Source organism: Bombus huntii, chromosome 3 (genome assembly GCF_024542735.1).
Source record: "Bombus huntii isolate Logan2020A chromosome 3, iyBomHunt1.1, whole genome shotgun sequence".
Taxonomy (NCBI): domain Eukaryota; kingdom Metazoa; phylum Arthropoda; class Insecta; order Hymenoptera; family Apidae; genus Bombus; species Bombus huntii.
This window is the reverse complement of record NC_066240.1, coordinates 10,033,842-10,061,067: the sequence shown is the minus strand read 5'-3', so window position 1 is coordinate 10,061,067 and position 27,226 is coordinate 10,033,842. Positions and strand designations below refer to the sequence as shown.

Genomic DNA, 27,226 nt, shown 5'->3' with positions numbered 1-27,226 from the left:
AGTAACTATAACTGTCCCATAATATTACATACAATTGCAAAATTTTCCATATTCATTTCGTACAATCCACCTGCCGTTAATGTACACAGTTTTTTACTCCGTATTTGCATCATGAGAAGCATTTTTTGAATTTTTACTGGTATTTTATACCAGGTGGACCCATATCTGTTTTGATACGAGTAATAAATTATATTTTTTTCTACGATTGAATATTTGCATTTTATACGATTGCACTAGATACATACATATTATTTGCTAAATCAGAACAATGATCCAGAAGTACCTGCCCAGGCAGACTGATCACAAACAAATGAAATTGTTCAGCTCCAAGAAATATGCCGGTTCTAATTGCTTCCGCCGGTCTTTCTAAGTTAGCGACTGTCTGAAAAATACAAACTTTCAATTAGGAAAATGCTTCCAGAATTTTCATTCGTTTTCAATTATTAGATTCTCTTTACTTGAACAGCTGTCATGCTTATACCCATCATATTTAATCCAACTTGAAGCAAATAACTACTTCGACTGTTTTCATTTAGAATATTGTAAAACCTCAAAATATAACGAAAAAAGCACATTAATTGCGATCAATAATCATCTCGCACCGTATTTTATTTTATCGTCATTTAATAAATACAAACTCGATCGCTTTATCGTGAGTGATCACACAATTTTTTATCTGTTCGTACGTGTAAGTCTCCGTCATAGCTTCTGTAGAGAATATGATTGAACTACTAGTTGCTTTATGGACTTGATGCCTATATTTTGAATATAATTATAAAAAATGAAATCTTATTAGTTTTATCTTCTTATTCTTATTAGTACAAAAAGAGACATATGGTTATTGATCCTTAAAAGCTATCATCAAAGAATATCACGTCTATGTTATCAAGGGGGAAATTTCACTCATGATAGCCTTTACGGATTAACGCGACCTTATGCTTTTTGCAGTATCATATTTACCCACACACCGCAAATAATCCACTACTGTGATGGATTATAAGGATATATAACGAATCTACGGTAACTATTATCATCACAACAATAACAGATCCCCATGCAAGCTGTAAATATATGTAAAAGAAGTACTCTTCATGATCAAAAAATATGTAATTAACTCTAAATAATTGTTGTCGCGGTCGAGTTTCATTTAATGGAAGGACGACATCCAGAATAGGAAAAAGTAATGGAACCAGCAAGAACAGTACCATGAAGATCAATAAAGTATCTGAAATGATCACAATTGATCGCTTATGTTCAAAATATTAATAGAACAAATCCTTTATACACATAGAAGCACTGTAATTGAAAAATTAAGACATGATAACCTACTTCGGTACAGTTGTGCCATTTTGCTGCCTTGAATGGTGACATCCTCCAGAACGCGTAAATCATCGGTTAACTTCAATTCCTTCCATTGTTTCCTCACAAATTCGAACAATTTTCTAAACTATGATATAACATGTATTTTTACGACTTTATAATATGTTTTCATTCCCAAAGCTTAATCGGGTAACAATAAATTCACGTACATTTTCTCTGTTGAAGTGGACATTTAATATTTTAACGATACTAGTTATAGCTGCGATTAAATGCGGCATACACTCGATCACTCCGTCCATATCCTTGTCATATAAGGATCTATATACTTCTAATAACTAGTGATTGTAGGTTCCAATTGTCAATAACGTTATCTGGTTATTTACTTTCTTGCGAGGAATTTACTCAACTAAGTTTTCTCATTTCGATTATAATACATTTTATAGAAATGTATCTCTATAAATAAAGAATACATTTCTATAAAATGTACTATACGATATGTTTCCCTTACCGTTGGAACGAGAATGCCTGTGATACTAGTCACCATTATAGTCACAATAATACTTCTGAATATATCTCTCTGGCGTGGATCTTGTCCTACAATTTGCAAATATTTCTCGAGCATTTTATAGTAAGGAATGTCGAACATATCGGTAGACTGTGTTCTGACTTTCTGAAATGCTGAATGTTCTAAGTTTAAATTAATTTCATGAAAGAATTATCCCCGGCTAGTTTACTTTAAGTACCATAAAAATTATATATTGACAAAGAACTATTTTAATTATTTATAATTTATATTATAGTCATAACATAAATTGCATTTGAGTCATTCAGAAGACAGGTACTGATCCAACCGCACTTTTTATTAATTTTTAAATTTCATTACACATGCACACGATTAATATTCAATTCTCCAGAAACAAATTTACTTCCATAAATTTTTCTTATCGTAAGAAGGTGACGTAAATGATGGTAAATTCTAAGATAAATTTAAAAACAATAATAGTTGTAATATCAACATTTTCGTGTGCTCTTCAATTTATAGAGTTGATCAACGTGACTTCTAAATGGCTCATTTCTATCTCTTACTATCCATATTTCCAGATTTTCAATTAATTGACTTCGGTTAACGTTCGGACTATCGTCGTGCCGATTGAATAAATGTTTCTGTTCTTAAAATTGCGAAAGTCAATCTGCGAATGCAGTTATACTCGATATTCAATATTACTGAGCTTGTAATTACGGTTATCAAGTATGACTATGAATCGACTTCTTTGCCGGACAGGTATGCAGTATATAGCATAATGTCTAAGTTAGCTATTGCTGAATGACAAGTGCATTATAGATAGGAACATAACGAATCAAGGGTTATAGCGATGCCTGTCATTTAAACTGAAAATCGAAGATCTATGATTACAGTGAGATATTGATCGAGCTACTGACAATATGGTATTAACTAAGTACTCAGTGATGTATAAATAATTGTAGAATTAATTATACACTGAAAAGTCTTGAATTCTCAGAAAAGTATCGTACCTCTATTCGCAGTGTTGACGTGATAATATTTCCTTCGACCTCTAGCTGAAGCTTTGACACGGAAAAAAGTGCAACGGTGTTATTTGCGAGATGTAAATGAAACTTAAAAAAGTGGTGGATCCAGTTAGTTAATAGATTCAACCGTTGGAGTTTCATTATACGTATCTTGCTAAAATTAGTACACAAATGTAAATTTTCTCTGTGGCTCGATGGAACGAACTGAAAGAAATCTGTGAAATAGTGATCAATTCATTATTTCGGTAAGATATATAACATGTTTTACACTCTGTTTTATGTCGCGTAAGACATCTGCACTGTCTACGTATCGTCATTCCAACCCTCATTCTAATCTAAGGATCCACCATAAACCTTTAACTTTTAACTTCATTGTGTCAATACATGTTTTTCAGTCAATCTGTTTGTCCTGAAGGATTTTTTAATCCTAGAAATTTTTCGGTTCACGGCTGGTTTTTAGAAAAGTCCTTGGGTTTATTAGGCACTCTTGAAAACACGGAAAAAGCGGGTATTCACCTATTGGGAAAACCGAATATTTGTCTAACAAAACAAGCTGGTTTTTTCCATGAACAAGGTCATCCACAAACCACGTTGGTAGGAGGCTTCCTCCTCATACCTTTTGGCATTAACATGGGTCATAACCAGTCGACATCGCTCACCCTCACTTTTCCTAACGAAAAGTGTGAACAACGAATCCGCGTTCTTCATTCAAAGGGCACACTCACACCGAACTTTCTTCCGTAATAACATAGGAGCGACAAGTCAGTCTTAATCACGTCATCTCTCTAAACTGATTCTCTAGACTACAGAGCAGTCACTTCATATCTATACTTAGTCTCCTTCAACTACAACAAGAAACTCAACTGTAAGGGCCTTGCTCCATTACCAAATAATATTGTGTGTGTACGCCAAATCATCGTCTACGACTTATATCATACGAAACGGTGTAACTCTTGAGTGTACAAGTGTTGGAAATATAAAGTTTATAACCCTGTTAATCGCAGCGTTATACCACCTCAACCACCCTTATTATCTCAACGGAAATCAGGGGATCGACCTATTCGCGGCGTCGATTATTATCATCGTAACGGGAATTTACGACTCCCGTTGACGTGTTTCCTCGCGATTGCGTCTCGCCGCGATTGGTCGAAAATACACTCTGAAATATCAAATAATATTGAAAGATGGTTCAATAATTCTATTTACGTGTTTAATATAGTAATTTAAACGATTTAATATTAACAGTACATATCTTGGCTATATGATCTTAATATTCGCATTCCTGGTTAATCTTGTATCACAGCACAGTGAATTTGACTAAATAATTTCAACGGATAAGGTAGAATCGTTATTTTAGCGACAATAACATCGTGAAGTAGGACATGCACGTTTTGAAGGTCTTGAAAGAAATTGTAAACAGTTAATGTAAGACGAGAAATTATTAGAATCATATAGTGATACATACCACTCCGAAATTTTCTATATTCATTTCGTACAGTCCGCCTGCCGTTAAGCTGCATAGTTTCCCACTTCTTATCTGCATCATGTAAAGTACTTTTTGAATTTGCACGGGTGTTCTGTACCACATGGCACCGTATCTATTATAACATCGAGAAAACACAACATTCGAATCAATCGATTCTTGATTGAGACTAATTATTAATTGCATATGAAGACTACAGAGAAAAACATGATAAGGTAGATTAGAAAAACATGGTAAGGTTTTTTATATTTTATTAATTAAGAAATTTTTTAATTTTATATTAATTGTCAGCCGATTTCCTAATACCAAATCTCTGATTCATTGTCATAATATTAATCGTATCAGCATGATATTACTTTTTCGGAAATAATCGCGTAGCTATTGCACTTGCGCTTTGCACTTGCACTTTGCATTTGTACTTTGCACTTCGCACTTGCACTTTGCGCCAACATTTCGTAAATGTTGCAGTCTGCTTCTTCAAGGCAGATCTGAAATTGAGGGTTTTGGGTCTCATTGTCTCAATCTATATTGAGCGATATTCCGATTGGTTGATCAAACCGATGACTCAACTAGGAAGATCTTCATTCGCCCGGTTAGAACTTCCAAGTTGAGCCATTAATTTGATCAGCCAAGCGGAACATCGCTCAGTATAAATAGCGACAACGGGGCTCGAAACCCTCAGTTTCAGATCTGCCTTCAAGAAGTAGACTGCAACGTTTACGAAACTGCGCAAAGTGTAAAGTGTAAAGTGCAAAGTGCAAGTGCAATAGCTACACGATTTTTCCCGAAAATCCGATATCACGACATCTCAGCATCGTAGAAGTTCAAAATCTAATTTAAAAAGTAACTTAATTATATGAGTTGTTTCATTTTTTAAATATTGCACTGTTACCTATTTTAGAGTCGTTATTAAATTTATATCATATATTATATATTATACTATATTATATATGTATATAAATTATATAGACACCAAAACTGAAGAAGAAATCAACAATAAATGGAATTATCATGTTTGCCTCGTACGGTTTACATATTGCACGCGTATATTAGACATATATGTACATATTATTTCCTAGCTCAGTGCAATGATCCAGAAGCACCTGTCCGGGTAGACTAAGCACAAATAAATGAAATTGATTGGCCCCACAAAATACCACGCTTCTAATTGCTTCTTCCGGTTTATCTAAATTTATTACTGCCTGAAAAATAAAGCTATCAGTTAAATACATGTTTCTTTTTAATTTTATTCGGCTTTTCTCCTTACTTGCAAGGCTGTTGCGCTGATTATCAACATATTTAATCCAACTTGGATCAAATAACTAGTTCGACTGCTTTCGTTTAGAATATTATAAAACCTTAAAATATAATAATAGAAAAAATTAGTTGCGTTTAATAATATTTTGATAAACTACTGTTAGATTGCAAATGTTTATACGTTTATGGGAAATTCAGAGATGCAAAATAATACAAAATGAATATAATACGCAAAAATATATAAAATATTCAAAGTATAGTATTCACTATGATATTTAGTTATTATTTTAGTCGTGTTTATAAAAATATTTTATGTAAATATTCACAGCCTATTTAGAATTTATTGTTACTCGACAGATACAAACTGGATGGCTTCGTTGTGCGTGATCACGCAATTCCTAATCTGTTTGTACGTGTAATTCTCCGAAATAATTTGACTGGTGTTTAAATTTTTTGTTGCCCTTTGCACTTGGTTCCTGTATTTTAACAACAGATAGAAAAAATAATTGTAACATCTTTTAAAATTCATTGTAGTGCCGTGTGAAAGCATTTGAATACTTATGCATATCTTTTGTAAATATATTATAATTATGATATATGTCTATATGTTTCTGACAGCACCATATTTACCCACACACGGCAAACAATCCGCTGTTGTGATGAATTATAAGGATGTACAATGAATCTACGGAAATTATGGTTACCACAACCATAATTGATCCCCAAGCTAACTGCATATATACGTAGAAAAAATAGTTGGCGTCGTCAAAAATAATGTAATTAATTTTAAGCAGTTGCTGACGTGGTCGAGTTTCATTTAGTGGGAGAACGACATCGAGAATGGGAGAAACTAGTGGGACCAGTAGGAATAATATCAAAGCGGTCAATAAAGATCCTGAAAAGAATAAACTCGATAACTTACCTGCAAAATACTGAAAGAAAGTATTTTTGTTAGATAATAGTAATACGATAATATACTTCGATACAATTGAGCCATCTTGTTGCCTTGCACAACGGTTCGATTCAAAACGTACAATTCATTGTTTAATTTCAGTTGTTCCCATTGCTTTGCCACAAATTGAAGCAATTTGTTAAACTATAAATAATATATTGCGAATATTTATTATATTATTTATATAAGAAACTCTTTATCTAATAATAAATTCACTTACATTCTGTCTGTTGATCTGGATATTTAATATTTTAATAGCACTGATCGTAGCTGCCATAAAATGTGGGAAAACGTTGATTACTGCGTCCATATTCTTGTCACATAACGAGGTATACAATTCTAGTGACTAATGATTGCAGGTTCCAATTGTTTAATAACATTACCTAATTATTTACTTTCTTGCGAGGAATTCATTTACTTTAGTATTCTCAATTTATCTATAACATTTTTCTACGAGAGGTTTACTAGATCCTTCCTTACCGTTGGTATAATGTTGCCTGTAATACTGATCACTACAGCAGTTACTATAAAATTCTTAAATCCATTTTTTTGACGTGGATCTTGCCCCAAAAGTTGCAAGTAGTTTTTCAGCATTTTATAGTGAGGAACATCAAATATATCAGGAGATTGTCTCTCAGTTTCCTGAAACGCTAAAATGCTCCAAGCTTAAATTAATTTTCCGATAATTTACATTAAGAACCATAAAAGAACAACATAAAATTATAACTATCACTAGTAGACCGCGGACTTTTATGCATTTATGGGAAATCTCAAGGTAAAAAATGTACAGGGTACATATCATATGCAAAAATATACAAGACATTAAAAGTATAGCAGGTAAAAAAGCTCTCTTCTTAGCTTCCATTTTATTAATTATTTATAAAAATACTAATTTGCACAAACATCCGCGATTTAATCATACTTCAAAAAGTGATAACTATTTCGATTTTTGTGTAAACCTATTTCGCTTACTAGCCATATCTCCTTTCTTAACTAGAGTAACCGCTTCAGAAGAAAGACTGTCATGTGGAGAGTATGAAAGTTCTGTTTCTCAGGATCGTAGAAATCAATATGATATACGTATGTAAGTTTACACGACATTCGATACTATTAGACATCTGCAGTTTTTCCATCGAGCGTTAATGTGAATTTTTTCGATTTGCTGTCACACAAATATGAACTATGGTATAATTTTTAATTTGTGACATCATACTTGGAGAGAAAATTATGATTTCCGAGGTTCTATTGTAGCCTGTCAAAACGTTCTGCAGTATATGCAACACCTGTCATTATAGCTAGTCTCTTAAATATTGATATCGTTTCGTAGAGCGTCCCAGTTAAATATTAATTGTAAGTGTCGAGAGATTTTTTGAAACAGTGACATTGATCCTGAAAGACATTGTTCTTTTTATGAGTAGCGTATTCTAGTTGTAATACTTTCTTCGACATGCGATTGAAGATTCTCTACCGATAAGCTCTTATCACTGTTCACAACACGCGAATATTGTAACAATAGGATTGCGTTATCTTTATACTATCATCAATTTCATGTGCCTAAAGTTGTATAATTATGCTAGTGTAATGTAGGAAATGAATTCTGTGAAGTAGTACGGAATGTGTGTTATTTAGGTACGATTCATGTACTAAAATATCAATATCGTATGAAAATTATGTGACTTTATGTCTTTATTTGCGCATTCGTCGAAGTCATCAAAAATGTCAAGTATTACATTATAACGGCTATTTAACATACTATTTGTACTTCTGGCTAAACTGGGTACAAAACGCAGTGAATACAATTACATATTTCAGGTATCGCAGATTCAGTTTTTTAATGACATCAACATTGTGATATAGGACATACACGTCTTGAAGGTCTGAAAATGTAAATTCTCGAAAATAGTAAGTAACGTAATATCAATATATAAGTACAGTGCAACGGTTTGTGGACAAATAGATTCTTTACTTTGTAGTCTAAAATAGATGTTTAACGAAATTTTAACTAATATTGACTACAGCGGCATAACAAGTAAAAGTAAACAGTAGAACACATAAGGGCCGCTATTAATGCTAAATAAAACTTTAAAATGTCAGTTCTAAAATGTAAAGTACGAAATCTATCTGAAACATACATATTTGCACAGTACTTCACACACATTTATAATAGTGCTAGACTGATACATACTATTCCGAAGTTTTCTATATTCATTTCGTACAATCCACCTGCAGTCAATGAACAAAATCTTTTGCATCTTATTTGCATCACGTATATTACTTTTTGAATCTGCACGGATGTTCCGTACCATGTGGAGCTGTAACTATTTTGATACGAATAATTAATTTTATTGGAAACTGTAACTAATGTAGTCTATATGAATACTTTCTTAACACATACATATTATCTGCTAAATCAGAACAATGATCCAGGAGCACCTGGCCTGGTAAGCTGAGTAAAAACAAATGAAATTGATTAGCCCCACAAAACACGGCACTTCGCATTGCTTCTTCCGGCCTGTCTAAGTTTACCACGGTCTGAAGAATAACATTAGATAATTATTTACCAAGAAATATTTTTCATTTGTATCTGTTATCTTTTTAAAATTGTCTGTACTTGAACAGCTGTCGCGCTGATACCCAACATATTCAATCCAACCTGAATTAAGTAACTACCCCGACTGCTTTCTTTCAATATATCTGAAAATCTTTAAAATTAATGAAGATGTATATTAGTGACATTTCGTAATTTTTTGATTATTGTAATAAATACAGACCTTATGGCTTCATTGTGCATTATCGCGCAATTCCTGATCTTTTCATACGTGTAATTCTCAGAAACAGATTCACCGGTAAAGTTGTTTGCATTCACAGTTGCCTTTTGGACTCGATGTCTACGGTTAACGTAACAAATAATGAGCATGTGTGTACTTAGTATAAATATAGTGATTACAATATTTACTAGTGTATGCGAGAATGCCGCCTCATAACCATCCCTTGCATAACATTATGATATTTACCCACAGACTGCAAATAATCCACTGCTGTGATGAATTATTAGTATGTATAACCAGTCTGCACCAATTATGGTGTACACAACAACAGCTGCTCCACAAAATAATTGTAAGTATATATAGAAAAAATAGTCATCATCGTCAAAAAATATATAATTAACTCTTAGTAGCTGTTGGCGTGTTCGAGTTCCATTTATTGGATGGACAATATCAAGAATGGGAGAAATTAGTGGCACCAGCAAGAATAATCCCATAAAAGATAGTAAAGTGCCTGAAAATTAGTACAGTTGATTTTTTACGTGTAAATAATTCTACGTATATGTCAGGGAGAACTGTTTTTGTTAAACGTTAGAAATATTGGAAATCATGACGAGAATTGGGATATCTTTACTTACTACGATAAAATAGCGCCATTCTATTGCCTTGCATGACGATTTCCTCTAGAACGTGCAGTTCGCCGTTTAATTTCAGTTCCTGCCATTGTTTTGCCACAAGTTGGAACAATTTGTGAAACTAGAAAAAAATAAGTTTTTATGCCTCTTGCATCGTTCAGGACTTTTTTATATAAAAAGAAATTAGCGCACACTTCGCCTGTTGAAATGCATATTTAATATTTTAACAGCGCTGATGGAAGATGCGATAAAATGTGGCAGACACTCGATGACTCCATCCATGTCCTTGTTATGCAACGACGCAAATAACTCTATTGTCTATCGATTGCAAGTTCCAATTGTTTAATGATATTACCTGATTATTAGCTTTATTACGTAGCATTCACTCAATCCAGTTTCCTCATTATATCCTTCCTACTTTTCTATTTAATGATTGACGTATTTTTCTTACCGTTGGAATAGTGATGCTTGCGATACTAGTCACCACTATTATTACAATCATATTTCTAATGCTATTTTTATGACGCGGATCTTGTCCTAAAAGTTGGATGTATCGTTCGAGCTTATTATAGTAAGGCACGTGAAATATTTCGGGGTCGCCAGTTTTCTGAAACACTGAATACTCCAAGCTTACGTTAATTATACGAGTTATATTAAATATTATAGAAGTAACATTAACATAATGTCAATATAACTGGACGCTGCGGATTTTTATACATTTATGGGAAAATTTCAAGGGAAATAGATGCATAGAATGCATATCATATGCAAAATACGTAAAATATTCGAAGTATAATATTATTTATAATATATAACAGGTAAAAAATTTTTCTGTCTGGTTGCGGGGTTTTCAATTACATTCGTATAAATATAGGTCTGCATAAATATCCGCAGTGTAATCGTTAGTTTAAAAAGAACTAAATATTTTAGTTTTTGTGTATAATCTCTTTTCCTTACTAGCTACAACTTTGGGTTTTAAACGCCGGTGATCTTAACTCGTGCAATTGCTTTAAGCGAAATCTCGCGTAACAAGTATCGTACGGGGTATGAGTTCCCTTCTCAGGATCATAAAGATCAATACGGTATGTACGTATGTGACTTTACTCGACGTTTGATATTACTGGACATTTACAATTTTTCCACTAATTGTTAATGTGAACTTTTTCGATTTGCTGTCACACGAATATGAGCTATGGTATAATTTTTAATCTGTGACATCATACTTGGAGAGAAAATTATGATTTCCAAGATTTTATTATAGCCTGTCAAAACTATGTTCTGTAATATATGCAACGTCTGTTATTATAGCTAGTCTCTTAAATATTGATATCGTGTCGTACGGCGTCCCAGTTATATATGAATTGTAAATGTCGAGAGTGACATTGATCTTGAAAGACACTGTTCTTTGTATGAATAGTGTATTATAGTTGTAATACTACTTCCTCTGACATTCGATTGAAGATTCTCTACTGACAAGCTTATCACTGTTCACAACACGCGAATATTGTAACAATAGGATTGCGTTATCTTTATACTATCACCAATTTCATGTATCTAAAGTCGTATAATGATGCTTGAAGTAATATAGGAAATGAATTCTGTGAAATAGTGCGGAATGTGTGTTACTTAGGTATGATTTCTATACAAAAATATTAATACTTTATCTGAGGGATGTTTTTATATCTTTATTCGCCAAAGTCATCCAATATGTTCAGTATTACATGTCAGCTATCTATTATATTAGTTGTACGGTTGGTAAAACTGTGTATAATAAACGGTGGATGATATTACATTTGACTAGTAATGCAGGTTCAGTCCTTCAGAGACATCAACATTGTAATGTAGGACATGCAAGTTTTGAAAGTCTGAAGATTAAAATATTCATAAATAGAAGATAATATAGTATATATAAATATAGTGGTATGCAAAAATTCCCAGCCAGGTAGGTTTTCCATCTTATATTGTAAAAGCCGTATTTGATAGAGTTTTATCTAATATGTAATATGTAATATTAATAAAGAGTATAATAAATAAAAGGACACAATGGAACTAATAATAATTGTTTTATCGTTATAGTACAGTAATACTACGTAAGATTCTTTAAAATATCGCGTGTGTTATATGACATGAAAAATGAGAAATTTTTGTACACCACTGTACGTATATATAATAGCGCTAGACTGATACATACTATTCCGAAGTTTTCTATATTCATTTCGTACAATCCACCTGCCGTCAATGAACAGAATCTTTTGCATCTTATTTGCATCACGTATAGTACTTTTTGAATCTGCACGGGTGTTCCGTACCATGTGGAACTGTAACTATTTTGATACGAGTAATTAATTTTATTGGAGACTGTAACTAATGTAGTCTATATGAATACTTTTAACACACATATTATCTGCTAAATCAGAGCAATGATCCAGGAGAACCTGGCCAGGTAAGCTGAGTAGAAACAAATGAAACTGACTAGCCCCACAAAATGCTGCACTTCGCATTGCTTCCTCCGGTCTATCTAAGTTTACTATTATCTGAAATATTAAGTAAAACAATTATTTATATAGAATTATTTTCAGTTTGTATTTGTTGCCATTTTCAAGATTATACTTTACTTGGACAGCTGTCACGCTTATTCCCAACATATTCAATCCAACCTGAATTAAGTAACTACCTTGACTGCTTCCGTTCAATATATTGTAAAATCTTTAAAATTAATGAAAATGTATATTAGTAACATTTCGTAATCTTTTATTTACCTTATCATTTTCTGTTATGCCTTATCGTCAATTAATAAATACATACAGTATGGCTTCACTGTGCATTATCGCACAATTCCGGATCTTTTCATACGTGTAATTCTCAGAAACAGCTGTACCAGTAGAGTTGTTTGGATTCACAGTTGCTTTTTGAACTCGGTGTCTACGGTTATGATAACAAAAATGAACATGTGTACGTGTTATAAATGTAGTGATTGCAATATTTACAAGTGCATGCGAGAATGGCGACCAATAACCAAATCTTGCATCACATTATGATATTTACCCACAGACTGCAAATAATCCACTGGCGTGATGAATTATTAGCATGTATAACCAGTCTGCACTAATTATGGTGAACACAACAACAGCTGCTGCACAAAATAATTGCACGTATATGTAGAAAAAATAATCACCACCGTTAAAAAATATGTAATTAACCCTTAGTAGTTGTTGGCGTGTTCGAGTCCCGTTTATTGGATGAACAATATCGAGAATTGGAGAAGTTAGTGGCACCAGCAAGAACAATCCCATAAAAGATACTAAAGTGTCTGAAAATTAGTACAATCGATTATTCGCGCGTAAATAATTCTACGTGTATGTCAGAGAGGACCATTTTTGTTAAAAATTAGAAATATTGGAAATCATGATGAGGATTGTGATACCACCATGACTTACTATGGTAAAATTGCGCCATTCTGTTGCCTTGCATGACGGTTTCCTCTAGAATGTGCAGTTCGTCGTTTAATTTCAGCTCCTGCCATTGTTTTGCCACAAGTTGGAACAATTTGTGAAACTAGAAAAAAATAAGTTTTTATGCCTCTTGCATCGTTCAGGACTTTTTTATATAAAAAGAAATTAGCGCACACTTCGCCTGTTGAAATGCATATTTAATATTTTAACAGCGCTGATGGAAGATGCGATAAAATGTGGCAGACACTCGATGACTCCATCCATGTCCTTGTTATGCAACGACGCAAACAACTCTATTGTCTATCGATTGCAAGTTCCAATTGTTTAATGATATTACCTGATTATTAGCTTTATTACGTAGCATTCACACAAATCAGTTTCCTCACTTTACCCTCGTTAATCTTCTACATAATGATTTATGTGTTTCGCTTACCGTTGGGAAAATGATGCTTGCGATATTGATCACCACTATCATTACAATAATATTTCTAGTGCTACTTTTATGACGTGGATCTTGCCCCAAAAGTTGGATGTATCGTTCGAGTTCATTGTAGTAAGGCACGTGAAATATTTCAGAACCTTCGTTTATCTGAAGCACTGAATACTCGAAGCTCACATTAATTACACATTAGTGTTATATTGAAGACGATAAAAATAACGACAACATAACATTAATTTCACTAGTCACTGCGAGTTTTTATGCATTTATGGAAAATTTTAAGGGAAAGAGATGCAAAAAGTGTATATTATATGCAAAAATGTATAAAATAATCAATATATAATATTGTCTATAATATGTAACAGCTAAACACATTTTCTGGCTGGGTCCGATTTTGTCAATTATATTCATAGAGATATAGGTTTGCATAAACACCCGCAGTGTTATCATTAGTTTAAGAAGAACTAAATATTATTTATAGTTTCAGTGTAAATGTCTTTTCGTTACTGGCTATAGCTCGAGATTTCTAACGCTGGTGTTTTTAACTGGCGCGAGTGCTTTAGGAGAAATCGCGTATGTAACAAGTGTCGTATGGAATACAAGTTCCCATCTGAGGATCGTGGAAATCAATATGGTTCATATGTAGTTGTACCAGGCGTTAGATGTTGCTGAGAATGTATAATTTTGGTCATTATATATTATACTGATTCAGTTTCTTGTCGAACAGCTGTGCAATTTGATATCATTTTAAATTTATTACATCATCCTGGTTAAGAGTATTATGATTTTCTGATGTTCTTCTGGCTCCCATTAAAATATTCCGCGGAACATGAAAGGCTTATTATTATGTATAGTTATCCTGAAATATTGATACCGTCTCGTACGACATGCCAGTTAAATTTTAATAGTAAATGCTACCAGAGTTTTCGAAACTGTGACATTGATCTTGAAAGACAGTGTTCTTTTTATGCACAGTGTATTCTAGTCTCTAATACTTTGGCACTACTTCTTCGGACTTCTAATTGAAGATTCTTGACTGAGAAGATTGTCACTGTTTGCCACACACGAATATTGGAACCAGTGGATCTATGTTACCGTTAGACTTACCATTGCCGGCATCAATTTCATTCTTCTAAAATTGCGAAATTGTTTTTGAAGTAATGTAAATGGAATTCACTGAAATGGTAGTGAATGTGTGTTATGTGTATTATTCAGGTATGATTTATGTGCTAAAATATTAACACTGTATAAGGGGGGTGATTGTTATATCTTTATTCGCTAATGTCATAAAAAATGTCCAGTATTACTATACTATTTATTGCTATTTATTATACTAGTCTTATACTTGGTAAAATTTTATATAACACACAGTGGATGTATGAACGATTACATTCGACAGATAGTGCTGATTTAATTTTTCACTGACATCATCATTGTAATATAGGACATGCACGTTTTGAAGGTCTGGAAATTAAAATATTCGTAAGTAGTAGATAATACATATACGTATATACAGGATGTTCGGCTGTAAGCGTAAAAAGATTTAAGGGATGATTCCTGAAGCTAAAATAAGATGAAAATCAAAATTAAAAAAATTTCGTTTTCTGATTTGTTTTTCAGTCATTGTCAATTAAAAATTGACCGAAATATCCCTGTGCTTGAGCAAGCCTCCTTACACGAACGAAAGATATTTAGATCAGCCTAAGCAATGGAGTGCACAAGAATCCTCAAATCGAACGATACATGGGCAGCAGCTTCCTTCGCACAAATGTAGAGAAAAAAGAAAAAGAAAAGCTGTAGAGAAGAAAATAATGACAATCAAAGTCGCAAATTATCCTGCACAACGTCTTCTAAGAAATATCGGCCAATCACGGACAGGGCCATGGCTGTAGGTGTGAGAAATTTGTATAAACATTGTTTATGTACGTCATTATTTATTATTTATTTATGGAGACAGAAAGCTAGAGGAAACATTAATTCTCTCCATTTGAAAATTCCACGAGGCGATTTTCGATATGCTGTTATGTACTTTAATAAGTAGACAAGTATAATGTGTAATCTACGATTTTTCTTAGAAAACATTGCGCAGGATCATTTAGGTTCTCGAAAGTCATTATCTTCTTCTCTACGGCTTGTGCGAGAGAAGCTGCTGCCCATGTATCGTTCGATTTGAAGATCACTGTGTACCCCGCTGCATAGGTTGATCTAATTTCGTTCCTGTAAGGGTTCTTGCTCGCATACAGGGATATTTCAACCAATTTTTAATTGGCAATAATCAACAAACAAATCAGAGAACACAAATTTTTTATTCTTGATTTTCATTTTATTTTGGCTTCAAGAATCACCCCTTAAATTCTTTTATATCTACAGCTAAACACTCTGTATAGTAGTATGCAGTAGTTTATAGTAGTAAAATTATATTTGAAAGAATTTTATCTGATATTGAATATAAAGGCATAACAGGTAGGAAAAGACAGTATAACAAATGATACTTGCTTTATGGTCATACTATACTATGTACTTCGAAAGGCTCTTTAAAATATCGTATTTGCGATATGTAATGAAAAATCAGAAATTTTTATACACCATTGTACGTACATATAACATTGTTAAATTTATACATACTATTCCGAAGTTTTCTATATTCATTTCGTACAATCCACCTGCCGTCAATGAACAAAATCTTTTGCATCTTATTTGCATCACGTATAGTACTTTTTGAATCTGTACGGGTACCTTGTACCATTTGGAGCTGTAACTATTTTGATACGAGCATTTAATTTTATTCGAGCCTGTGATTAATATATATAGTTTATATGAATACTTTCTAAAAACATACATATTATCTGCTAAATCAGAACAATGATCCAATAGCACCTGGCCAGGTAAACTAAGTAAAAGCAAATGAAATAGACAAGCCCCACAAAATACCGCACTTCGTATTGCTTCTTCCGGTCTGTCTAAGTTTATCACTGTCTGAAGAATAATATAAACAATTATTTGTCTGAAACTATTTTTAATGTTTGTTATCATTTTGAAGATTGTTTTTACTTGAACAGCTGTCGCGCTTATGCTCAACATATTCAATCCAACCTGAATTAAGTAACTTGCTTGACTGCTTTCTTTCAATATATTTGAAAATCTTTAAAGTTGATGAAGATGTATATTAGTGACATTTCGCAATTTTTTGATTATTGTAATAAATACAGACCGTATGGCTTCATTGTGCATTATCGTGCAATTCCGGATTCTTTCATACGTGTAATTCTCAGAAATAGCTGTGCCAGTAGAGTTGTTTGGATTCACAGTTGCTTTTTGGACTCGATGTCTACGGTTATGACAACAAAAATGAACATGTGCACGAGTCATAAATTTAGTAATTGCAATATTTTCAAGTGCATGCGAGAATGGCGACTAACAACCAAATCTTGCATAATATCAGGGTATTTACCCACAAACCGCAAATAATCCACTACTGTGATGAATTATTAGCATGTATAACCAATCAGCACCTATTATGGTGAACACTACAACGACAGAGCTCCAAAATAATTGTAAATATATGTAAAAGAAATAGTCGGCATCGTTAAAAAATATGTAATTAACTCTTAGCAGTTGTTGGCGTGTTCGAGTTCCGTTTATTGGATGGACAATATCAAGCATTGGAGAACTTAGTGGCACCAGCAAGAACAATACCATAAATGATACTAAAGTGTCTGAAAGTTAGGACAATTGATTATTTGCGTGTAAATAATTCTATGTATACGTCAGGGAGGATCTATTACTTTAAACACTAAAAATATTGGAAATCGTGTTGAGAATTTAAGTTCTGTACTTACTACGATAAAAGTGCGCCATTCTGTTGCCTTGCATGACGACTTCCTCTAGAACGTGCAGTTCGTCGTTGAATTTCAGCTGCTGCCATTGTCTTGCCACAAGTTGGAACAGTTTGCTGAACTAGAGAAAGATAATTTTTTATGCCTCTTGTATAGTTCAAAATATTCTTATGTAAAAGAATATTTACTCACATTTCGTTTGTTGAAATGTATATTTAATACTTTAACAGCGCTGATGGAAGATGCAACAAAATGTGGCAAACACTCGATGACTCCATCCATATCCTTTTTATGCAACGACGCAAATAACTCTATTGTCTATCGATTGCAAGTCCCAATTGTTTAATGACATTGCCTGATTATTAGCTTTATTACGTAGCATTTACTCAATTTAGTTTCCTCATTTTATCCTTCCTACTTTTCTATATAATGATTGACATGTTGTTCTTACCGTTGGGATAGTGATGCTTACGATACTGGTCACCACTATTATTACAATCATATTTCTAGTACTACTTTTATGACGCGGATCTTGCCCCAAAAGTTGGATGTATCGTTCGAGTTTATTGTAGTATGTCACATGAAGTATTTCGACGCTCCCAGTTTTCTGATGCACTAAATACTCCAAACTCAGATTAATTACTCCTTGAGGTTATATTAGGTACCGTAGAAATCATAAAATCAACATAACATCAATATCACTGGACGCTGCGGATTTTTATGCGTTTATAGGATATTTCAGTAAAGAAACGCAAAGAATGCACATGATATGCAAAAATATATAAAATGTTCAAACTATAATATTCTTCATAGAATGTAATAGACAAAACCATGTTCTGTGTGAGTACGATTTTTTAAATTATATTCCTACAAATATAGGTTTGCATAAATATCCACAGGTTTATTATTAGTTTAAAAAGAACCACTTATTTTGATGTGGAATAAATATCTTTCCCTTACTGGTTGTGCAGTCTCAGGTTTCAAACGTCGGCTTCTTTATCTTGTGCAACCGCTTTTGGAGGAATCGCGTGTTTAAGAAGTGTCGTGCGGAGTATGAGGTCTCATTTTGAAGTCGCAAAAATCAATATGCTCATATGTAGTTATGATGTATATCCAGTGTTGCTGGTAATGCGACAATTTTGTCATTACATATTATAGCTTATCGATTGGTTGTCAGGTAGTCTACTATGGTATCATTTTTAACGTTGTGACATCGTCTTTGATACGAAAATGATGGCTTTTCAAAGTTCTTGTAACACATGTTACGGCGCTCGGCAGGACATGGATGAGCAGTTATTATAATTGACCATTGGTATACCAACTGAGTATTGATTATATGTGGCAAGAAATTCTTCATAATGCCGACTACTTAAAAACCTTTCTTTTGTGCACGGTGTATTCAAATTCAGATTCTTTCTTCGATTTTCAATTAAGAATTCTTCACCGATATGTTTATCACTGTTTGCCACACGCGAATATTGTAATAATAGATATATCTTATTCTTACACTTCCTATTATGCGACATCAATTTCATCCTTTTAAAGTTCGGAAATTGTTTTTGAAGTAACGTAAAGAGAATTCATTGCAATGGTAGTGAATGTGTGTTATTTAGGTACGATTTAGGTGTTAAGACGTTAATACTATACAGGGTGGTTGGTAACTGGTGGTACAAGCGGAAAGGGGGTGATTCTACGCGAAAAAAGAAGTCGAAAATATAGAATAAAAATTTTTCGTTTGAGGCTTTGTTTTCGAGAAAATCAACTTTGAATTTTCGCTCGGTACGCGTGCACTTTATCACGTCTCGTTATAAAGGATCTCACTGTAGATCGTTGTCTCGATGGAAAAATTAAAAACAAAAATTTTTATTCTATATTTTCGACTTCTTTTTTCGCGTAGTACCACCCCCTTTCCGCTTGTATCACCAGTTACCAACCACCCTGTATGTGAAGGGTGTGTTTTTACATCTTTATTCGCCAATGTCATCCAATATGTCCAGTATTACATGTCAGCTATTTATTATACTAGTCTTATACTTGGTAAAGCTGTGTATAACATACAGTGGATGAGATTACATCCGACAGCTAATGCATATTCAATCTTTCATGGACATCAACATTGTAATATAGGATATGCACGTTTTGAAGGTCTGAAGATTAAAATATTCGTAAATAGTACTTAATATACTATAAGTAAACATATTGGTTTGGAAACTTTTTCAGCCAGATGGTTTTCGAATTTTACATTGTGAAATCGGCATTTGATAAAACTTTATCTAATTTTAAATATGGGGACATAACAGGTAATTCAAAACAGTAGAACAATTGATAATTACTTTATGGTTATAGTATAAATCTAATATATATTATATACCTCGTAAGGTATCTTAAAATATCGCCTTTGCGGTATGTAATGAAAAATCAGAAATTTTTATACACTACTGTATCTATATACATATAATATTGTTAAATTTATACATACTATTCCGAAATTTTCTATATTCATTTCATACAATCCACCTGCCGTCAATGAACAAAACTTTCTGCATCTTATTTGCATCACGTATAGTACTTTTTGAATTTGCACGGGTGCCTTGTACCATTTGGAGCTGTAACTATTTGATATGGACATTTAATTTTATTCGAGCCTTATTGATATCTATAGCTTATATGGATATTTTCTAAACACATACATATTATCTGCTAAATCAGAAGAATGATCCAGAAGCACTTGGCCAGGTAAACTAAGTAGAAACAAATGAAATTGACAAGCCCCACAAAATACAGCACTTCGTATTGCTTCTTCTGGTCTGTCCAAGTTTACCACGGTCTGAAAAATAAAATGAGATATTTAATTACCGACATCTATTTTTAATTTGTATCCGTTATCATTCTCAAGATTGTTCTTTACTTGAACTGCTGCTGTGCTTATACTCAATATATTTAATCCAACCTGGATTAAATAACTACTTTGGCTGCTTTCGTCCAATATATTGTAAAACCTTTATATTTAATGGAGATGTATATTAGTCATATTTCGTAATATTTTAATTATTTAGTCGACTTTTATTGTGCTTTGTTGTTGACTAATGTATACATACTGTATAGCTTCCTTATGCATCATCACGCAATTTCGGAATTTTTCATACGTAGAATTATCAGAATCTTTTTGACCAGAAAAGTAATTTAGATTCGCAGTTGCTTTTTGAATTTGATATCTATAGTTATGAAAACAAATAATGAAAATGTGTGTACTTAATATGAATATAATGATTATAATATTAACTAGTACATGCAAGTATGGCGACTAATACCAACTTTTGCATAACATCATGACATTTACCCACAAACTGCAAATAATCCACTACTGTGATGAATTATTAGCATGTATAACCAATCTGCACCTACTATGGTGAGCACCACAACGACAGTGCTCCAAAATAATTGTAAATAAATGTAAAAGAAATAGTCGTCACTGTTGAAAAATATGTAATTAACTCTTAGTAGTTGTTGGCGTTTTCGAGTTCCGTTTATTGGATGGACAATATCAAGAATTGGAGAAGTTAGTGGCACCAGTAAGAATAATACCATAAAAGATACTAAAGTGTCTGAAAGTTAGTATAATTAATTATATACGTGTAAATAATTCTATGTATATGTTAGGGAGGATCTTTTACTTGAAACATTAAAAATATTGAAAATCATGTTGAGAATTAAAATTCTTTACTTACTACGATAAAAGTGCGCCATCCTGTTGCCTTGCATGACGACTTTCTCTAGAACGTGCAATTCGTTGTTTAATTTCAGATGCTCCCATTGTTTTGCCACAAGTTGGTACATTTTGCTAAACTAGAAAAAGGATAAGTTTTTATACCTCTTGTATGCAAAACTTTCTTATGCAAGAAAATATTTGCGCACATTTCGTTTGTTGAAATGCATATTTAATACTTTAACAGCACTGGTGGAAGATGTGACAAAATATGACAGACACTCGATGACTCCATCCATATCTTTTCTATGCAAGGACGCAAATAACTCTATTGTCTATCGGTTGCAGGTTCCAATTGTTTAATCACATTACCTGATTATTAGCTTTATTACGTAGCATTCATTCAATCTAGTTTCCTCATTTTATCCTTTCTACTTTTCTATATAACGATTGACGTGTTTTTCTTACCGTTGGGATTGTGATGCATGCGATACTAGTTACCACTATTATTACAATCATGTTTCTAGTGCTACTTTTATGACGCGGATCTTGCCCCAAAAGTTGGATGTATCGTTCGAGTTTATTGTAGTATGCCACATGAAGTATTTCGGGACTCCCAGTTTTCTGACGCACTAAATACTCCAAACTCAGATTAATTATCCCACGAGGTTATATTAGGTACCGTAGAAATCATAAAATCAACATAACATCAATATCACTAGACGCTGCGGATTTTTATGCGCTTATAGGATATTTCAGTAAAGAAACGCAAAGAATGCACATGATATACAAAAATATATAAAATGTTCAAAGTATAATATTTTTTATAGAGTGTAATAGATAAAACCATGTTCTGTGTGAGTACGATTTTTTAAATCATATTCCTACAAATATAGGTTTGCATAAATATCCACAGGTTTATTATTAGTTTAAAAAGAACCACTTATTTTGATGTGGTGTAAATCTCTTTCCCTTACTGGTTGTGTAGCCTCAGGTTTCAAACGTTGGCTTCTTTATCTTGTACAAGCGCTTTTGGAGGAATCGCGCGTTTAAGAAGTGTCGTGTGGAGTATGAGGTCTCATTCTGAAGTCGCAAAAATCAATATGCTCATATGTAGTTATGATGTATATTCAATGTTGCTGGAAATGCGTCAATTTTGTCATTACATATTATAGCTTATCGATTGGTTGCCAGGTAATCTACTACGGTATCACTTTTAACGTTGTGACATCGTCTTTGATACGAAAATGATGGCTTTTCGAAGTTCTTGTAACACATGTTACGGCGCTCGGCAGGACATGGATGAGCAGTTATTATAATTGACTATTGGTATACCAACTGAGTATTGATTATAAATGGTAGGAAGTTCTTCGTAGCGCTGACTACTTGAAAACATTTCTTTATGTGCACGGTCTGTTCGAGTTCAGATACTTTCTTCGATTTTCAATTAAGAATTCTTCACCGATATGTTTATCACTGTTTGCAACACGCGAATATTCTCACAACAGCACTGTTTTATTTGTACTTGTACCAATTTTATCTACCTAAATCTGTATAATTATTTTTGAAGTGGTGTCGAAAGAATTCAGTGAAATGGTAGCAAATGTGTTATTTAGGTACGAATTATGTACTGAAATATTAACACGGTATCTGAAGTGTGTGATTTTATATTTCTATTCGTCAGAGCAGTCTAATATATCCAGCATTACATGTAAATTATCTATCATATCATTTGTATACTTGGTAAAACTTTATATAATACACAGTGGATGTATGAACGATTACATTCGACAGATAGTGCTGATTTAATTTTTCACTGACATCATCATTGTAATATAGGACATGCACGTCTTGAAGGTCTGGAAATTAAAATATTCGTAAGTAGTGGATAATACATATACGTATATACAGGATGTTCGGCTGTAAGCGTAAAAAGATTTAAGGGATGATTCCTGAAGCTAAAATAAGATGAAAATCAAAATTAAAAAAATTTCGTTTTCTGATTTGTTTTTCAGTCATTGTCAATTAAAAATTGACCGAAATATCCCTGTGCTTGAGCAAGCCTCCTTACACGAACGAAAGATATTTAGATCAGCCTAAGCAATGGAGTGCACAAGAATCCTCAAATCGAACGATACGTGGGCAGCAGCTTCCTTCGCACAAATGTAGAGAAAAAAGAAAAAGAAAAGCTGTAGAGAAGAAAATAATGACAATCAAAGTCGCAAATTATCCTGCACAACGTCTTCTAAGAAATATCGGCCAACCACGGACAGGGCCATGGCTGTAGGCGTGTGAAATTTGTATAAATATTGTTTATGTACGTCATTATTTATTATTTATTTATGGAGACAGAAAGCTAGAGGAAACATTAATCCTCTCTATTTGAAAATTCCACGAGGCGATTTTCGATACGCTGTTATGTACTTTTAATAAGTAGACAAGTATAATGTGTAATCTACGATTTTTCTTAGAAAACATTGCGCAGGATCATTTAGGTCTTCGAAAGTCATTATCTTTTCCTCTGCGGCTTGTGCGAGAGAAGCTGCTGCCCATGTATCGTTCGATTTGAAGATCAATGTGTACCCCGCTGCTTAGGTTGATCCAATTTCGTTCCTGTAAGGGTTCTTGCTCGCATACAGGGATATTTCAACCAATTTTTAATTGGCAATAATCAACAAACAAATCAGAAAACGCAAATTTTTTATTCTTGATTTTCATTTTATTTTAGCTTCAAGAATCACCCCTTAAATTCTTTTATACTTACAGCTAAACACTCTGTATAGTAATATGCAGTAGTTTATAGTAGTAAAATTATATTTGAAAGAATTTTATCTGATATTGAATATAAAGGCATAACAGGTAGGAAAAGACAGTATAACAAATGATACTTGCTTTATGGTCATACTATACTATGTACTTCGAAAGGCTCTTTAAAATATCGTATTTGCGATATGTAATGAAAAATCAGAAATTTTTATACACCATTGTACGTACATATAACATTGTTAAATTTATACATACTATTCCGAAGTTTTCTATATTCATTTCGTACAATCCACCTGCCGTCAATGAACAAAATCTTTTGCATCTTATTTGCATCACGTATAGTACTTTTTGAATCTGCACGGGTGCCTTGTACCATTTGGAGCTGTAACTATTTTGATACGAGCATTTAATTTTATTCGAGCCTGTGATTAATATATATAGTTTATATGAATACTTTCTAAACACATACATATTATCTGCTAAATCAGAACAATGATCCAATAGCACCTGGCCAGGTAAACTAAGTAAAAGCAAATGAAATTGACAAGCCCCACAAAATACCGCACTTCGTATTGCTTCTTCCGGTCTGTCTAAGTTTATCACTGTCTGAAGAATAACATTAAATAATTATTTACCAAGAATTATTTTTCATTTGTATCTGTTATCTTTTTAAAATTGTCTGTACTTGAACAGCTGTCGCGCTGATACCCAACATATTCAATCCAACCTGAATTAAATAACTACCCCGACTGCTTTCTTTCAATATATCTGAAAATCTTTAAAATTAATGAAGATGTATATTAGTGACATTTCGTAATTTTTTGATTATTGTAATAAATACAGACCTTATGGCTTCATTGTGCATTATCGCGCAATTCCGGATCTTTTCGTACGAGTAATTCTCAGAAACAGATTCACCGGTAAAGTTGTTTGCATTCACAGTTGCCTTTTGGACTCGATGCCTACGGTTATGACAACAAATAATGAGCATGTGTATACTTAGTATAAATATAACGATTACAATATTTACTATTTACTGCATGAAAGAATGGCGACTAATAACCAAGTCTTGGATAACATTATGACATTTACCCACAAACTGCAAATAATCCACTACTGTGATGAATTATTAGCATGTACAACCAGTCTGCACTAATTATGGTGAACACTATAACGACGGAGCTCCAAAATAATTGTAAATATATGTAAAAGAAATAGTCGTCATCGTTAAAAAATATGTAATTAACTCTTAGCAGTTGTTGGCGTGTTCGAGTTCCGTTTATTGGATGGACAATATCAAGAATGGGAGAAATTAGTGGCACCAGCAAGAATAATCCCATAAAAGATAGTAAAGTGTCTGAAAATCAACACAATTGATTGTTTACGTATAAATAATTTTATGTATGTTAGGAAGGACTGGTTTGATTAAAAATTAAAAATATTGAAAATTATGATGAGAATTGAGATAACTTCACTTACTACGATAAAAGTGCGCCATTCTGTTGCCTTGCTTGACGACTTCCTCCAGAACGTGCAATTCGCCATTTAATTTCAGTTGTTCCCATTGTTTTGCCACAAGTTGGAACAGTTTGTTAAACTTGAAAAAGATAAGTATTTGTCCATTTAACAACGTGTGTAGTTGACAATTTCTTTATATAAAAAGAAATTAGCGCACACTTCGCCTGTTGAAATGCATATTTAATATTTTAACAGCACTGGCAGAAGATGTGACAAAGTGTGGCAGACACTCGATGACTCCATCCATGTCCTTGTTATGCAACGACGCAAATAACTCTGCGGTCTATCGATAGCAAGTCCCAATTGTTTAATGACATTACCTTATCGTTAGCTTTATTACTTTTCTATATAATGATTATCTTGTTTTTCTTACCGCTGGGATAGTAATGCTTACGATACTAGTCACTACTATTACTACAATAATATTTCTAGTGCTACTTTTATGGCGCGGATCTTGTCCCAAAAGTTGGATATATCGCTCGAGTTTGCTGTAGTAAGGCACTTGAAATATTTCGGGGCCTCCGGGTACCTGAAGCACTGAATACTCAAAACCCACATTAATTACGCTATCGTGTTATATCAAATAGCATAGAAATAACATCAATATAGGATTAATACCACTAGTCACTACGTGTTTCTATACATTTATGTGAAGTTGCAAGGAAAAGAAATGTAATGAATGCACATAATATTTAAAAATATACAGGATGTTCGGCTACAGGTGTCAGGAAATTTAGGGGGTGATTCTTGAAGCCGAAATAAGACGATCATCAATGATCATATCATATGCAAAAATATATAAAATAATCAAAATACAATATTGCCTGTAATATGTAACAGGTAAAAACATCTTTTTCTTGGGTTCGATTTTTCAAATCTATTCACACAAAGTGGGATTTACATAAATATCAGCAGCCCAATTATTAGTTTAAAGAGAACTAAATATTTTAGTTTTAGTGTAAATCTCTTTCCCTTACTGGCTGTTGCTTCAGGTTTCAAACGTCGGCCTTCTTAACTTGTGCAATCGCTTTAAAAGAAATCGTGTGTATAAGAAGTGTCGTATGGAGTATTAGATTCCCTTCTCGTAGAAATCAATATGCTTCATATGTAGTTATACTGGACATTCAATGTTGCTGGAAATGCATAATTTTCGTCATTAAATATTATAGTAAATCGATTTGTTGCCAAGTACCTCACTACGATATCATTTTTAAAGTTGTGATATCATCTTTGACATCATAATAATGGTTTTCCGACGTTCCTGTGAGACATGTCACATCGCTCTGCGGGACATGGTACAGCTGTTATTATAATTAATTATGGTATACCAACTAAATAATTGATCGTGAGTGCTAGCAGAGCATTCATAGCGCTGACTGCTTGAAAACATTTCTTTTTATGCACAGCGTATCCTAGTTGTAGCACTTCCTCTGACTTTCAATTGAAAAGTCTCAGTGAAGACTTTATCACTGTTTGCAATACATGAATATTGTAACAATAGAAATGGCATTTATTTTAACTTCTTAAGATTGTCAAGTTATTTTTGAAG

At 33.1% G+C, this 27,226-nt stretch overlaps 7 protein-coding genes across 7 annotated transcripts in view; 1 reads left to right on the top strand and 6 right to left on the bottom strand.

Moving 5' to 3' along the window:
* Positions 1-27,226, top strand: part of LOC126863815 (crossover junction endonuclease MUS81) — a 48,768-nt gene that overhangs the window by 8,334 nt on the left and 13,208 nt on the right. The window lies entirely within an intron of this gene.
* Positions 4-1,864, bottom strand: LOC126863583 (uncharacterized). The gene is made up of 8 exons (XM_050613850.1): positions 1,829-1,864; positions 1,530-1,655; positions 1,330-1,447; positions 961-1,225; positions 639-755; positions 459-549; positions 246-382; positions 4-165 (listed from the first exon to the last, which is right to left on the bottom strand). Exons 1-8 carry the CDS (start codon positions 1,862-1,864, stop codon positions 6-8), a joined length of 1,050 nt encoding a protein of 349 aa, XP_050469807.1. The 3' UTR covers positions 4-5.
* LOC126863830 (uncharacterized) lies at positions 1,635-7,226 on the bottom strand (the record flags this gene model as incomplete). Its single annotated transcript, XM_050614414.1, has 9 exons — positions 1,635-4,267; positions 4,334-4,466; positions 5,417-5,553; positions 5,619-5,709; positions 5,974-6,084; positions 6,239-6,503; positions 6,587-6,704; positions 6,781-6,906; positions 7,041-7,226. Coding segments are annotated over 9 exons (1,218 nt in total), but the record flags the coding sequence as incomplete, so codon positions are not given.
* LOC126863824 (uncharacterized) lies at positions 7,226-11,751 on the bottom strand. Its single transcript, XM_050614406.1, has 8 exons — positions 10,153-11,751; positions 9,964-10,081; positions 9,575-9,839; positions 9,332-9,448; positions 9,172-9,262; positions 8,956-9,092; positions 8,746-8,878; positions 7,226-8,437 (listed from the first exon to the last, which is right to left on the bottom strand). Exons 1-8 carry the CDS (start codon positions 10,240-10,242, stop codon positions 8,384-8,386), a joined length of 1,005 nt encoding a protein of 334 aa, XP_050470363.1. The 5' UTR covers positions 10,243-11,751; the 3' UTR covers positions 7,226-8,383.
* On the bottom strand, positions 11,741-22,895 carry LOC126863582 (uncharacterized). Its single transcript, XM_050613849.1, has 15 exons — positions 21,603-22,895; positions 21,416-21,533; positions 21,028-21,292; positions 20,786-20,902; positions 20,596-20,686; positions 20,378-20,514; positions 20,122-20,299; positions 17,880-18,005; positions 17,691-17,808; positions 17,303-17,378; positions 17,063-17,179; positions 16,903-16,993; positions 16,691-16,827; positions 16,477-16,609; positions 11,741-11,825 (listed from the first exon to the last, which is right to left on the bottom strand). Exons 1-15 carry the CDS (start codon positions 21,690-21,692, stop codon positions 11,772-11,774), a joined length of 1,848 nt encoding a protein of 615 aa, XP_050469806.1. The 5' UTR covers positions 21,693-22,895; the 3' UTR covers positions 11,741-11,771.
* On the bottom strand, positions 12,373-13,573 carry LOC126863829 (uncharacterized). The gene is made up of 4 exons (XM_050614413.1): positions 13,398-13,573; positions 13,006-13,270; positions 12,766-12,882; positions 12,373-12,666 (listed from the first exon to the last, which is right to left on the bottom strand). The coding sequence occupies exons 1-4, from the start codon at positions 13,429-13,431 to the stop codon at positions 12,516-12,518; spliced, it is 567 nt and encodes a 188-aa protein (XP_050470370.1). The 5' UTR covers positions 13,432-13,573; the 3' UTR covers positions 12,373-12,515.
* Positions 23,040-26,163, bottom strand: LOC126863826 (uncharacterized). Its single transcript, XM_050614410.1, has 7 exons — positions 25,639-26,163; positions 25,252-25,516; positions 25,005-25,121; positions 24,845-24,935; positions 24,629-24,765; positions 24,415-24,547; positions 23,040-23,252 (listed from the first exon to the last, which is right to left on the bottom strand). Exons 1-7 carry the CDS (start codon positions 25,655-25,657, stop codon positions 23,199-23,201), a joined length of 816 nt encoding a protein of 271 aa, XP_050470367.1. The 5' UTR covers positions 25,658-26,163; the 3' UTR covers positions 23,040-23,198.

What these genes read in the sequence shown, in the direction of transcription:
- LOC126863583 (XM_050613850.1), bottom strand. Translation starts at nt 1,864, where the DNA reads ATGGTGACTAGTATCACAGGCATTCTCGTTCCAACG. An exon ending in GGATTATTTGCGGTGTGTGG is followed by an intron (nt 756 to 960) that starts GTAAATATGATA and finishes TTCAAAATATAG; the next exon opens with GCATCAAGTCCATAAAGCAA. An exon ending in TAAGCATGACAGCTGTTCAA is followed by an intron (nt 383 to 458) that starts GTAAAGAGAATC and finishes TGTATTTTTCAG; the next exon opens with ACAGTCGCTAACTTAGAAAG.
- LOC126863824 (XM_050614406.1), bottom strand. Translation starts at nt 10,242, where the DNA reads ATGGATGGAGTCATCGAGTGTCTGCCACATTTTATCGCATCTTCCATC. An exon ending in GGATTATTTGCAGTCTGTGG is followed by an intron (nt 9,449 to 9,574) that starts GTAAATATCATA and finishes CGTTAACCGTAG; the next exon opens with ACATCGAGTCCAAAAGGCAA. An exon ending in ATATAGAAAACTTCGGAATA is followed by an intron (nt 8,438 to 8,745) that starts GTATGTATCAGT and finishes TTACATTTTCAG; the next exon opens with ACCTTCAAGACGTGTATGTC.
- LOC126863829 (XM_050614413.1), bottom strand. Translation starts at nt 13,431, where the DNA reads ATGCAAGGCAACAGAATGGCGCAATTTTACCATA. An exon ending in GGATTATTTGCAGTCTGTGG is followed by an intron (nt 12,883 to 13,005) that starts GTAAATATCATA and finishes TCATAACCGTAG; the next exon opens with ACACCGAGTTCAAAAAGCAA. An exon ending in ATGCACAGTGAAGCCATACT is followed by an intron (nt 12,667 to 12,765) that starts GTATGTATTTAT and finishes TTAATTTTAAAG; the next exon opens with ATTTTACAATATATTGAACG.
- LOC126863582 (XM_050613849.1), bottom strand. Translation starts at nt 21,692, where the DNA reads ATGGATGGAGTCATCGAGTGTCTGTCATATTTTGTCACATCTTCCACC. An exon ending in TAAGCACAGCAGCAGTTCAA is followed by an intron (nt 20,515 to 20,595) that starts GTAAAGAACAAT and finishes TTTATTTTTCAG; the next exon opens with ACCGTGGTAAACTTGGACAG. An exon ending in ATATAGAAAACTTCGGAATA is followed by an intron (nt 11,826 to 16,476) that starts GTATGTATAAAT and finishes TTTAATCTTCAG; the next exon opens with ACTTTCAAAACTTGCATGTC.
- LOC126863826 (XM_050614410.1), bottom strand. An exon ending in ATGCACAATGAAGCCATAAG is followed by an intron (nt 24,936 to 25,004) that starts GTCTGTATTTAT and finishes TTAATTTTAAAG; the next exon opens with ATTTTCAGATATATTGAAAG. An exon ending in TCTGATTTAGCAGATAATAT is followed by an intron (nt 24,548 to 24,628) that starts GTATGTGTTTAG and finishes GTATCAAAATAG; the next exon opens with TTACAGCTCCAAATGGTACA.